The sequence below is a fragment of the Callithrix jacchus genome, chromosome 14, assembly GCF_049354715.1.
Source record: "Callithrix jacchus isolate 240 chromosome 14, calJac240_pri, whole genome shotgun sequence".
NCBI lineage: Eukaryota > Metazoa > Chordata > Mammalia > Primates > Cebidae > Callithrix > Callithrix jacchus.
Window position 1 is genome coordinate 71,559,554 of NC_133515.1, and position 14,230 is coordinate 71,573,783.

Genomic DNA, 14,230 nt, shown 5'->3' on the forward strand with positions numbered 1-14,230 from the left:
ACCTTATACCCATAACCAGAAGGTGATTTTATTTTTTCCTTGGGGGCACTGAATATATTGCTTCTGTGTATTGCCTGCATCAGGTCAAGTGTGGAATTTTCCACTTGTGGCATCATTTCAACACTTAAAGAGTTTCTGATTTTATAGCATTTTAGATTTCAGATTTTCAGATTAGGGATGCTCAACCTGTATATGCTTAGTAAATTCTTAGGGAGTTAATACTCAAGTCACAGGCAGTGTAGGTCAAGAAGTCCCAAAGGAACATCTCCCTTCATTCCCTTCCTCAGCATGCTTGCTCACCATCTCCTCCTCCTTTGGGGTAGTGCCTTCATTCCCTGGCTTCCTAGTGACGTCATCCCTTCTTAAGGCCCCAGACAAGGCAAATGGGTCTGGGTGTGCAGCTCTCAAGTCCAGCAGACTACACTTAAACTCAGCCTGGACTGTATCTCTTTCAGATAACAGGTTCCTTTAAAAATTATCCAGAATGGCCCAGATAGTTCTTCCTGTTTTTAATTACAATGTTAAGAGCAGATTTCTGAGCTGTATTTCTGACTGTGCCAAACAAATGAAATTCCTTTTGATTGTAGTGTTGTCCTCTGGCAGCAGTGGGTAGGAAGGATGGGGAAATGGTACCTGGAGATGATAGTACTGTGCTCTTCTTATTGTTAAATTGTTATGAGATTCAGTTTTTAGACATTGAAACAGAGATGACACAGAGGTTGAAGATCCCAACTGCCTGGGGTTTCCCCCACCGCTTTTTAAAGATGCCTGCCTGGCCAGGCTCAGTGGCTCACACCTATAATCCCAGCACTTTGGGAGGCCAAGGTGGGGTGGATCATCTGAGGTCAGGAGTTTGAGACCAGCCTGGGCAACATGTTGAAACCCTTTTTCTACTAAAAATCCAAAAATTAGACAGGTGTAATGGTGCGTGCCTATATTTCCAGCTACTCTGGAGGTTGAGGCAGGAGAATCACTTGAGCCCGGGAGGCAAAGGTTGCAGTGAGCCAAGATTGTGCCACCGCACTCCAGCCTGGGCGACAGAGGGAGACTCTGTCTCCGAGAAAATAAAAAAATAAAAAGATGCCTCCTGGTGAGCTGGGACTTCTGCAATGTCTGAGCTAAGAGTAGAGGTGTGTCTGCAGCCGCAGATGGTGGCCTCCATGGAGTACCATCATATTGGAGACCAAGTCCAGTCCCCATTTTGCCCCTTGTGGCAGACTTTGAAACAGTTTAGTGTGTTACATAAATCTATACTTTTAATTCTCAAATTGCAAGCCTATGCAAATTTTCAATTTCAAATAAATTTTTCTAAGTGTTACCTTCATGTTTTACATTTGCATTATGTTTATGTTAGTTTTCTAGAAGTCAGCAGAGTTCTCTGAGTTATATGAGATGATGAATGTGAACAGTGTTTTCTTAGCTATAAATGCTTATCACTTAAATGCTCTCTGGTAAGCCAATCCAGGAAACACTTGTTAACATCATGAGTACAATTTTCAGTGAGGGTTTCTCAATGAATGCTATGAATATAATATCTAAATTTTGGCAAGGCATTTGGTGAAGTCTGTCCTAAGTTCTTGTAGATAAAACTTCATGGACAGAATGATACAGTTAAGAGGGTTCATAATTGGGGGATGACTAGAACCAAAGAGGGCTAGTTAATGAATTGGTAAGGGCCTTGAAGAAGATTTGAGGCAAGGGCCAGCGGGGAGCCTGCTCACCAAAGGCCTCCACCTTCCACCTGGCTCACATTTTTAGTAATTATTTGATTGTGGGCATTTAGGCATTCATGTGAATTGAAGTTTGCCAGCTACTTTTTATGTGTTTTTGAGATGGGGTCTCACTTTGTCACCCAGGCTGGAGTGCAGTGGCAGCATCATGGCTCACTGCATCCTCAACCTCCTGGGCTCCCGTGATTCCCCCACCCAGCTGATTTTTTTTTACTTTTTGTAGAAATAGATTCTCACAGTGTTCCCCAGGCTGGTCTCAAACTCCTAGGCTCAAGCAGTCCTCCCACCTTGAGCTCCCAAAATGTTGGGATTACAGGCGTGAGCCACCACACCTGGCTGGTTAGCCTGACTTCTATTAGATGAAGTACGTGTGTGAAGAACTGGGCACTGGGAAGTACCCAAGACTTTGCCCCTATTCTGCACCCTCATTCCCTAGTTCTGCCAGTTTTATCCCTTCAGTATTTTTCTTTCTTTTTTGCCTTTTTAAATGATCACCTTGGCTTCAGACCTTTAGTATTTCTTAAACCCACCTTCTCCCAATTCCTTCCGAACTTGAGGCCCTCATCATTTCTCTCCTGGACTATGGTGCAGTAGTGTTGTAACTGGTCTCCCTGCCTCTTATATTGCCTTCTCAACAAGAAGAGCACTTTAGTGAAAATGGGACCCTGACTTAAAAAAACCCCTCAGTGGCATTCCCTTGCATACAGAACTAGCTGCTTCACACTGTCTAGGAGGCTTTCTGTGTTCTAGACACATTCTTCCCTAGCCTCGTCTCCTGCTCTTTCCCACCTTGAATTTCATTCTCCAGTGTTAAGGGATGGCCTGTAGTTCCCAATGTGGTCCATTCTGTTTCATGCCTTCGTTAGCCTTTGCTCAGCTGGTTGCCTTGTCTTTGGTGTTCCTAACACATTATCACCTTTCTTCTTCTTTGAGACTTAGGTTATCATTTAAACCATTTTATTAGCATTACCTGTTCATGCATTTCTCTTTCTCAAACTAAACTGACTATAAACTCCTTAAGGGCAGTGATCTTATTTAGCTCCTATCACATAGTAAGCAGGCAATATGTTTTTGGTTTTTTAATTTTTTAACAAGAAATGAGACTATGAAAAGATCTCAGCAACTGAAAGACAGACCATAAAACTTAAGGGGAAGATACAATTTAACAGGGATATGCTTGGGCTTAAAATAAACAAACGAAACCCCATCTCGACCTAAGTACTGAGTACGAAGTGTGAGGAAGATGACTCACCACCATCAGTAGACCATGTCAAGAAAGAAGGGCTGCGGTTGCAGTTGACTTTATGCTCTATATGAGTCAACAGTGTGATGCAACTCCAGTTCAGAACAGGGAAAGTAATAGTCTTGCAGGTCAAACCATGCAGGAGAGTTGTGATTCAGCCTGTGGGCCACTTTTTTTTTTTCCTGGAATGGATGCACATTACTGCACCTCAGCACCCAGCACCTCCCACTGACCCCTTTCTCCTGCTCAACAATCACCAACCATGGCTGGGTCTTCTGAGGGACAGCGATGGGATTATTTCATGTGCATTACCTCTGGGCCATTTTTTAAGAGAGTGTGTGGCATGTTCAAAGGAAAGCAGCAAGAATAATGAGAGACGGTGACCCCATCATCTGGGGAAGGAAGTAGGCATGTTTCACCTGGAGAAGACAGAGGGGACACAAGAATTGTAATCAGATGCCTAAAGAGCGATCATTGAGAGCCTCAAAATGTAGCATTAAGGCCAATGAGTAGAAACACAGAAAGAGCTTTTTGACAATTAGATCTACTAACAATCGAATGAGCTGTCTCATGAGCTCCAAGGTACTATAGGGTTCAACCAAGAGCTTCTGGGAAGAGGTGTTACAGAGGGGAGCTGAGCACCTGAAGGAAGTTTATACTAGACGTGACAAGAGGTCACTGAGTTCATATTTATTGAACGTTGAGCAGGGGTGCCGGAAATGCAACTTCTAATAGTAATGCCTTTGTCCCCCTGCTGGAAAAATGATACATTACCTAAATAGAAATTGTCATGGACTAGAAGTCTGAACCTTAGTGGGCTAGTCACTGACAACATTGTTTGAAATGTGCTTATGGAAGACATCTGCCAGTCTCACCCAGTGTCTTCAGTCTTTCATTCTTTCATAGCCTTTTGTGGACAGGTAAAGTGATTATCTCTTTCCCTTTGTTTTTTCTGCTGCTTAGTTCTGGAGAATCTTGGCTTCTGGGAAGAAGTCAGAGGGATTATCTCAGCATCAGAGTTGATAACCGGATTTCCCAGTGCCTTTAAGGTGCCAGGCCTTCCCCAGTACCTCCAGAGCATCACCAGACTAGCCATTGCTGCAGTGTGGGCCGCAGCAGCCAAGAGTGGAGAGCGGAAGAGGGATGTCCCCATCTCTTTCTCTCAGCTGTTAGAATCTGCCTTCCCTGAAGTGCGCTCATTGACACTGGAAGCTCTCTTGGAAAAGTTCTTGTTGGCAGCCTCTGGACTCGGAGAGAAGGGACTGCAACCCTTGCTGTGCAACATGGGAGAGAAGTGCTTATTATTGGCCATGAAGGAGAGCCACCCAGAATGCTTCTGCAAGGTAAGGCTTCCGATGTACTGACTGCCCCTTTCCACTCCCCACATTCTTTTGTGAGCCACTGGAGTGGTGGGATCATGGAGGCAAGATTGGGTTTGTGCTCTGTGGGGCAATAGGAAGTAGATTCGGCATCCAGTGGATAAAGATTCTCTTTGTATGATGGTTTGCACGGCGTCATACCTAGGGCACCAAGAAAAGCTTTTGATGATAGGGGTATTGATGGCAGAGATTAACCAAAGACAGAGCAAACCACTTTGGGATGTTTAGGAAACAGATCATTAAAAATTCACTGTAGAGTGTGTCAGAGGGTAGTCTTTGCTGACATGGCTATTTCAGGGCAGATGGCCACCTGGAAAGCATAATCTAGGAAAGGGCAGGGGCCTAGGACTCAGGGCATCTGGCTCCCATCCCGTCACTAGAGGCCCTCTGGTTAGTCATTCATCCTGCCTCAGTCTCCCAAAGGTATGGGGGAAATAAGTCAGTGAGCGCCTTTTGAAAGATAGACCCCTTGTTGATACAACTATTATTTAACATCTGGAGACTTTTCCCTGAGTATTTATTTCTCTTCTTTTTTTCATGGATTTGACTTAACAGATTCTGAAAATTCTCCACTGCATGAACCCTAATGAGTGGCTTCCCCAGACGGAGGACTGTGTCCATCTGACCCCAAAGGAGTTCTTGATCTGGACAATGGATATTGCTTCCAATGAAAGGTTTGCCCCCAGTGCCTCCCATGTAGCCTGGTAGGGTGTCTGGTCTCATCAGTCATTATGTAATGAACTTGCTCACAATCCTGGCCTCAGGTCTCAGGTTCTGTATCTTCTTCTAAGCCTCAGCCTAAGAGTTCTAAACTCAAGCAATAGAGTGATATCAGTGATTCACATTAATAACCAAAGGTAATTGCTTCCAGAGGCATTTTTGTAACCAGGAGGTAGAGATTTCCAGTGTTCACATCTGCATAGGTTACAGACTGTCTGCAAAAACCATTGTATGGGTCAGGTGAAGTGGCTAATGCCTGTAATCCCAGTACTTTGGGAGGCTGAGGCAGGTGGATCATGAGATCAGGAGTTTGAGACCAGCCTGATCAACATGGTGAAATCTAGTCTGTACTAAAAATACAAAAATTAGCCAGGCATGGTGGTGCTCACCTGTAATCCCAGCTACTCAGGAAGCCAAGGCAGGAGAATCGCTTGAACCCTGAGGTGGAGGTTGCAGTGAGCCAATATCGCACCACTGCACTCCAGCCTGGGCGACAGAGCAAGACTCTGTCTCAAAAACAAAAACAAAAACACACCAATGTATGAAATGTGTCTCATCGTAATTTTGTGTGATTTTTTGGTTGTTGTTTATTTTTCTAGATCTGAAATACAGAGTGTAGCTCTGAGACTTGCCTCTAAAATCATTTCCCACCATATGCAGTCATGTGTGGAGGTAAGGCTGGTTCTGTTCTTGTTCTGGGACCTGGGTTTTTGTGTTCTCATTTACTCGGAAGGTGTCCGTAGAAGTAAACTGTCTCAGCAGGCAGAACCCCTGTGACATGTGTATGTAACATCTACCAAAATATTGTTCGTGCTGCTTTTTCACTTCACATATAACTTGAGAAGACATCTTTGAACACCACCTGTCTTTTCTCTTGTTTTAGGCTTTTTTTTTGAGATGAAGTCCTGCTCTTGTCGCCCAGGCTGGAGTGCAGTGGCACCATCTCGGCTCACTGCAACCTCTGGCTCCCAGGTTCAAGCAATTCTCCTGCCTCAGCTCCCGAGTAGCTGAGATTACAGGTGTCCACCACCATGCCCGGCTAGTTTAGTTTTGTATTTTTTTAGTAGAGACGGGGTTTCACCACGTTGGCCAGGCTGGTCTCGAACTGCTGACCTCCGGTGATCCACCCTCATTGGCCTCCCAAAGCGCTGGGATTATAGACACGAGCCACTGTGCCTGGCCTGTTTTAGGCTTTTTTTTTATTAGAGTCCCTAGGGGTAACAGGACCTTCCCCTCAAAACACTTATCCTCAAATCCCTTGTTTTTTCCCTATTTCTATAGCTAGACTCTTTATTTAAAGAGGAATAAACATGTAACTTCCAAAAATATTTGCAACCTAATGAACTAAGTATGAAAATACATCACTAAGGCTTAAATATTCCCCCAGAACATGGCCCAGCAGGCTCTGGATGGAGGCCCAGATGCACCCCACCTGTTTTACATGTCCTTTGATAGTGAAGTGTAGAACAAAAGTAAGAAAAACAATCTTCCTGGGAAGATGTCTTAAGACAAATACATGCTACTTAGTTACATACAAGAAAGATAGCATCATCATAGAATCACAAGTAGAAGGCAGCCAACACAACAGGAAAAATCCCCTGAAGATCTGGATTCCACACAGCCACACTGATGGTGATGGCATAACAATGTGAATCCAGAGCCCTTACAATAAACCTAGCACTGATGTGTAGGTACTGAAATACAAAGATGAGCAGTGACCAGAGATACAGTCTAATGAAAGAAAGAGAACATTAGATAATTACATTATATGCTTTAGCAGGAAGATGTGCCGGGGCCGTGGGAACCCAGTGGAGGGAGTGAGAGTTTGGAGGCTGAAGAAGACTTCAGAGAGGAGATTGTGAAGTTCAGAGAGCATGAGGCTGGGCAGAGATAAAACCGAGGGTAGAAATTAACTAGCAGGCCCAATTTCCCCAATTCAAAGGCAGGACAGAGAGCCAAACCTAGGAGGTCACTAGGAGATACAAAAAGCCCAAAAAAAAGTCAGGTGGGGTGGAGAGAGTACGGGAACGGAGATGATTTGCTAAAAAACTATAGCCCAGGGGGAAAAAAAAGCACCGGCTAGTCATGGTGGCTCATGCCTGTAATCCCAACCCTTTGGCAGGCTGAGGTGGGTGGATCACTCTGAGGTCAGTAGTTTGAGACTAGCCTGACCAGCAGTGAAACTCCATCTCTACCAAGAAATACAGAAATTAGCTGCGCATAGTGGCAGGTACATTAATCCCAGCTACTCCAGAGGCTGAGGCAGGAGAATCACTTGAACCCAGGAGGCGGAGGTTGTAGTGATCCAAGAGATCACACTACTGCACTCCAGCCTGAGCAATAGAGTGAGACCCTGTCTCAAAAAAAAAAAAACACCAGGGCCAAGCGCGGTGGCTCATGTCTGTAATCCCAGCACTTTGGGAGGCCAAGGTGGGCGGATCGCCCTGAGGTCAGAAGTTCAAGACCAGCCTGGCCAACATGACGAAACCCCATCTCTACTAAAAATTACAAAAATTAGCCAGGCATGGTGGCGCATGCTTGTAATCCCAGCTACTCAGGAGGCTGAGGCAGGAGAGTCGCTTGAACCCAGGAGGTGAAGGTTGGAGTGAGCTGAGATCGTGCCACTGCACTCCAGCCTGGGCAACAGAGCGAGACTCTGTCTCAAAAACAAAACAAAAACACCAAGTTCTAAGACAGAAGTCACCAGGCAGCCTAACAAGCCTGCCAAGGCATTATTCTTATCCGAAGCTGATTCTAACCAGTTATTATGTGTGTCTTAAAGTCACTCCTCCCCCTCCCCTGTCCACCCCTGCTCTCTCCTCCTCTCCCCTCCCCTCCTCTCTCACTCTCCCCTCCCCTCCTCTCCCCTGCCTTTCCTCCTTCATCTTGCTCTCTCTCCCAGGCTACAGTGCAGTGGCATGATCTCAGCTCACTGCGACCTCTTCTTCCCGGGTTCAAGCAATGCCCCTGCCTCAGCTTTCTGAGTAGCAGGGATTAAAGGCATGAGCCACCATGTCCAGCTAACTTTTGTATATTTGTAGGGACCTGGTTTCACCATATTGGCCAGGCTGGTCTTGAACTCCTGACATCAGGTGATCCAACCGCCTTGGCCTCAAAAGTGCTGGGATTACAGCCATGAGCTACTGTGCCCAGCCTGTGATGCTGCTTTAAATGTTGTAACAGAAACTCATAAATACTGTGTCTTAAATCAGATAGAAGCTATCCAAAGCAAATGTAGCTTGACAGTGTTGAGCCACCAGGTTCTCATACTTTGCTGTTCTGCTGTCCTAAACACATAGCTTCTATCTTAGGTCCCCACCTGGTTGCTCCAGCTTCCACCATCTCATCCTTTTTTAGCTAGCAGGAAGGGGAAACCCAGGAGATAAAGATCATGCATTTCCTAAGGCATGACTTGAAAGTGCACAGATACTACTACTTCTAGTGTCATCACAGTCTTCAGAACTTAATCACGTTACTCCCAATGTCAGAGACTGGGACATGTAGTCCCTAGCTGGGTGCCCTTGGGCCCAGCCAAAAATCTGGGGTTCTGTTGCTATCGGAGGAGTATCTGGTTATTGGTGACAACAAGTTATTATTTGCTGGACAGTCTTTCCCCACAAGTTTGGTCTTTACCAGAGGTATCAACTGTGCCAGTGTTCTCATAACCTGATTTGCATCCAAAAAGACTGAAGGAAGGCCAGGGGTAGTAGCTCATGCCTGTAATCCCAACACTTTGGAAGGCCAAGGCGGGAGGATCACTTGAGGCCAGGAGTTCAAGACCAGCCTGACTAAAGAAGTGAAACGCTGTCTTTACTAAAAATATAAAAACTAGCCAGGTGTGGTGGCACACACCTTTACTCCCAGCTACTCAGGAGGCTGAGGCAGATCACTTGAACCCAGGAGGCAGAGGTTGCAGTAAGCCAAGCATCGCAGCACTGCGCTCCAGCCTGGGCAACAGAGCAAGACCTTGTCTCAAAAAAAAAAAAGAAAAGAAAAAAAGACTAAAGGAACTTGCCGTCTAGTTTTAGTGACTCCCTATTACCAAAGGACAAGTCAGATTTTCTTCCTTGGGCTTATTTCTCTCTGGTTGGAATAGAAAAACAACTAAAAACCAGCTTTCTTCTCATGGAGCTAAGAGCTAATCTGCAGCCCCAGTTTGATGTAGGTCAGCCCTTGGTTGTCGCTTCTGAACTACTGATAGGTACACTCTGTTTTAGAACAGGGAATCGATAGCTGCTGAGCTGAAACAGTGGGTTCAGCTGGTCATCTTGTCCTGTGAAGACCATCTTCCTACAGAGTCTAGGCTGGCCGCTGTTGAAGTCCTCACCAGTACTGCACCACTTTTCCTCACCAACCCCAGTCCTATTCTTGGTAAGTGTGCTGAGAGGAGAGTCTGTTGTACCAAACTCACTTAAAATATGAATAGATATTCTCACCTAAAAAGAAGGGAAGGTGAAAGATGGCAACTTGCACCCTGCCTTTCTGTCTTTCAGATATATTCCTGCCATCTTAGTTCATGTTTAATCATTTTCACCAACACACTGTTTTTTTGTGAGATGGAGTTTTTCTCTTGTCACCCAGGCTGGAATGCAGTGGCATGATCTTGGCTCACTGCAATCTTCACCTCCTGGATTCAAGCCATTCTCCTGCCTCAGCCTCCCGAGTAGCTGGGACTACAGGCGGTCATCACCATGCCCAGTACATTTTTGTATTTTTTAGTAGAGATGGGTTTTCACCATATTGGCCAGGCTGGTCTCAAACTCCTGAATGACTCCAGGTGATCCACCCACCTCAGCCTCCCAAAGTCCTTGGATTACAAGTGTGAGCCACTATGCCCGGCCCACCAACATACTCTCAAACAGCCTCTTGTTTTTCAGTCTTACCCCCTAAACTTTTCTCCACAAAGAGCCTCTTTCTGAAATGCAAGTCTGGTAATTTCAGGCCACTATTTAAAACCTTTGAGTGGGTTCCCACTGCTTTCAGTATAAAGCCTAAACACCCTTTAGCATAGCTCATAAGGTCCTTTCTGTTCTGTCCCTGGTCCCTACTCCTGCCTTATCATTCACCATTCCCCAACACGGGCCCTATGTGTCATCAGTAGCAAACAGTTTTCTAAACTAAACCAACCACTGCTTGACTGACTTCTATTTGTCAAGACTCAGCCTAACTGTCTCCTCTTCTGGGAGGCCTATTGGAATAATCTAGGTGAGAAATGAATGGGTAAGTGTGTATCTGTGGCAGCAAGGAAGGGAGGGTGGGCTCAAAAGGAATTTAGGAAGTAGAATCAACAGGACTTCGTGGTGTTGAGGTTGATATAAAAGGAAAATTCGAGAATGATTTCTAGGCTTCTGGCTGAAGTGACTGAATAACCTGCTAGTTGCATTCAATGATTTTGGTTTTAAGTTGAAGGTATCCGTGTTAGTCTGTTCTCACACTGCTATAAAGAACTACCTGAGACTGGGTAATTTATGAAAAAAAGAGGTTTAACTGACTCACAGTTCCGTAATCTTAACAGGAAGCATGGCTGGGAGGCCCTAGGAAACTTACAATCATGGCAGAAGGCAAAGGGGAAGCAGACACCTTCTTCACATGGTGGCAGGAGAGAGAGAGAGAGCGAGGGTGAGAGAGAGCGAGCGAGTATGTGAGAGAGAGCAGGAGAAAGTGCCACACACATTAAAACCATCAGGTCTCATGAGAACTCGCTGTCCTGAGAACAGCAAGGGGGACATCCGCCTATGTGATCCAGTCACCTCCTATGAGGCCCCTCCTCCAATTCAACATGAGATTTGGGCAGAAACACAAATCCAGACCATATAATTTCATCCCAGGCCCCTCCAGAATTTCATGTCCTTCTCACATTGCAAAATACAATTATCCCTTCTTAACAGTCCCCCAGTCTCGACTTATTTCAGCATCAACTCAGAAGTCCACAGTCCAAAGTCTCATCTGAGACAAGGTACGTCCTTTCTACCCATGAGCCTATAAAGTCAAAAACAACTTAGCTACTTCCAAGATAGAATGGGGGTACACATGTTGGGTAAATGCCCTCATTCCTTGAGCCTGTAAAATCAAAAAACAAGTTAACTACTTCCAAGATACAGTGGGGGTACAGGTGTTGGGTAAATGCCCTCATTCCAAATGGGAGAGATTGGCCAAAACAAAGGGGCTACAGGCTCCATGCAAGTTCAAAACCCATCAGGGCAGTCACTACATCTTAAAGCTTTAAAATAATCTCCTTTGACTCCATGTCTCACATCCAGGGCATGCTGATGCAAAGGGTGGGCTCCCAAGGCCCCGTGCAGCTCTGCCTCTGTGGCTCTACAGGGTACAGACCCTGTGACTGCTTTCACAGGCTGGTGTTGAGTGCCTGTGGCTTTTCCAGGCACACAGTGCAAACTGTAGGTGGATCTACCATACTGGAGTCTGGAGAACCATGGCCCTCTTCTCACAGCTCCACTAGGTAGTGCCCCAGTGGGGACTCTATATGGGGGCTCTAACCCCACATTTCCCATCTCTACTGACCTAATAGAGGTTATCTATGAGGGCTCCACTCCTGCAGCAGACTTCTGCCTGGTTATCCAGATGTTTTGATACATCCCTCTGAAGTTTAGGTAGAAGTTTCCAAACCTCAGCTCTTGCCTTTTGCACACCCACAGGCCCAACACCACATGGAAGCCACCAAGGCTTGGGGCATGCACCCTCTGAAGCAATGACCCAAGCTGTACCTTGGCCCCGTTTAGCCATGGCTGGAGCTGGAACATCTGGGACACAGGGTGCCATGTCCCAATGCTGCACAAAGCCACTGGACTTTGGGCCTGGCCTAAGAAATCATTTTTTCCTCCTAGGTCTCTGGACCTTGATGGGAGGGCTTGCTATGAAGGTCTCTGAAGTGCCCTGGAGACATTTTCCCCATCCTCTTGGCTATTAACATTTGGCTCTCTTTTTTTTTTTTTTTTTTTTTTTGAGATAGAGTCTCGCTCTATCACCCAGGCTAGAGTGCAGTGGTGCGATCTCGGCTTACTGCAGTCTCCGCCTCCCAGGTTCAAGTGGTTGTCTCACTCATCCTCCTGAGTAGCTGGGATTATAGGCGTGCACCACCATACCTGGCTAAGTTTTTTATTTTTAGTGGAAACAGGGTTTCACCATGTTGGTCAGGCTGTTCTCGAACTCCTGACCTCGTGATCCACCTGCATCAGCCTCCCAAAGTGCTGGGATTACAGGTGTGAGCCACCGCATCTGGCCTTTTCCTTTTTTTTTTTTTTTTTTGAGGTGAAGTCTTGCTCTGTTGCCAAGCTGGAGTGAAGTGACTCAATCTCAGCTCACTACAACATCCACCACCCGGGTTCAAGCAGTTCCCCTGCCTCAGCCTCCCAAGTAGCTGGGACTACAGGCATGTGCCACTATGCCTGGCTAATTTTTTTTTTTTTTTTGTATTTTAGTAGAGATGGGGTTTCACCATGTTGGCCAGGATGGTCTTGATCTCCTGACTTCATAATCTGCCTGCCTCAGCCTCCCAAATTGATGGGATTACAAGCATGAGCCACCACACCCAGCCATTTTTTTTTTTTTTGGATGGAATTTCACTCTTGTTGCCCAGGCTGGAGTGCAATGGCACAATCATGGCTCACTACAACCTCTGCCCCCTGGGTTTGAGCAATTCTCCTGCCTCAGCCTCTCAAGTAGCTGAGATTACAGGTGCCCACTACCACACCTGGCTAATTTTTGTATTTTTAAGAGATGGGGTTTCACCATGTTGGCTAGGCTGGTCTTGAACTCCTGACCTCAGGTAATCCACCCATTTTGGCCTCCCAAAGTGCTGAAATTATAGGCATGAGCCACTGCACCCAGCCTCGGCTCCTCTTTATTTATGCAAATTTCTGCAGCAGGCTTGAATTTCTTCCCAGAAAATGGGTTTTTCTTTTGTATCACATGGCCAGGCTGCAAATTTTTCAAACCTTTATGCTCTGCTTCCCTGTCATAAGTCCCAGTTTCAGATAATCTCTTTGTTCTTGCATATCAGTGTACACTTTTAGAAACAGCCAGGTCACATCTTGAATGCTTTGCTGCTTATAAATTTCTTCTGCCAGATATCCTCAATCATCTCTCTCAAGTTCAGCATTCCACAGATCTCTAGGGCAGGGGCAAAATGCCACCAGTCTCTTTGCTAAAGCATAGCAAGAGTGACCTTTACTTCATTTCCCAATAAGCTCCTCATCTCCATCGAAGAGAACCTCAGCCTGGACTTCATTGCCATATCACTGTCAGCATTTTGGTCAAAACCATTCAACAAGTCTCTAGGAAGTTCCAAACTTCCACATCTTCCTGTCTTTTTCTGAACCCTTAAAACTGTTCCAACCTCTGCCCGTTACCCAGTTCCAAAGTCTCCTCCACATTTTCAGGTGGAAATGTCTTTACAGCAGTGCTCCACTTCCAGTTCCAATTTTCCATAGTCGTTCATTCTCACACTTCTATATAGAACTACCTGAGACTGGATAATTCATGAAGAAAAGAGGTTTAATTGGCCTTTTAATATGGTTTAAAAGAATCATACCATGTTAATATGGATTCAACATGGCAGGAGAGGGCAAGGTTGGGGTTGAAGCATAGCTTTAGAACCTGGGCTTTCCTTTTATTAAACCATATGCTTAAAAGCAAAACAAAAAACAACACAATTTAAAAATGTTTAAAAAGAACTATGCTTTTCAGTTCCATAGGCACAGTTCCCTAGGCACGGCAGGAAGCATGGCTCAGAGGCCTCAGGAAACTTACAGTCATGGGAGAAGGCAAAGGGGAAGCAAGGCACATCTTCCCATGGTGGAGCAGGAGAGTCAGAGAGCAGGGAGAAGTGCCACACATTTTTAAACCATCAGATCTTGTGAGAACTCATTCACTATAATGAGAACAGCAAGGGGGAAATCTTCCTTCATGATTCATTCACCTCCCACCATCCACTCCTCCAGTTTGACCTGAAATTTGGGCAGGGACACAAATCCAAACCATATCAGTATCTTTGGGATGTAATGGTGGAAATATTTTGAAATTAAATAGATGTATAGATCTTAGCTGGTTTCCAGCATGTTCTACACCTCCATGTCTCTCCTCACTGCTACCCTGTGTGTCAAGAGGAATAGGAATGGGCAGCATATCAATGATATGTA

The 14,230-nt window shown here is 45.5% G+C and overlaps 1 protein-coding gene across 4 annotated transcripts in view; it reads left to right on the forward strand.

Moving 5' to 3' along the window:
- Positions 1-14,230, forward strand: part of THADA (THADA armadillo repeat containing) — a 361,249-nt gene that overhangs the window by 294,425 nt on the left and 52,594 nt on the right. For all 4 annotated transcript variants that reach the window (XM_035272684.3, XM_035272683.3, XM_035272686.3 and 1 more), the window contains 4 exons: positions 3,937-4,316; positions 4,908-5,026; positions 5,672-5,744; positions 9,290-9,443. In XM_035272684.3, the coding sequence (XP_035128575.3) occupies positions 3,937-4,316; positions 4,908-5,026; positions 5,672-5,744; positions 9,290-9,443 (726 nt within the window). The remainder of the gene's footprint in view (positions 1-3,936; positions 4,317-4,907; positions 5,027-5,671; positions 5,745-9,289; positions 9,444-14,230) is intronic.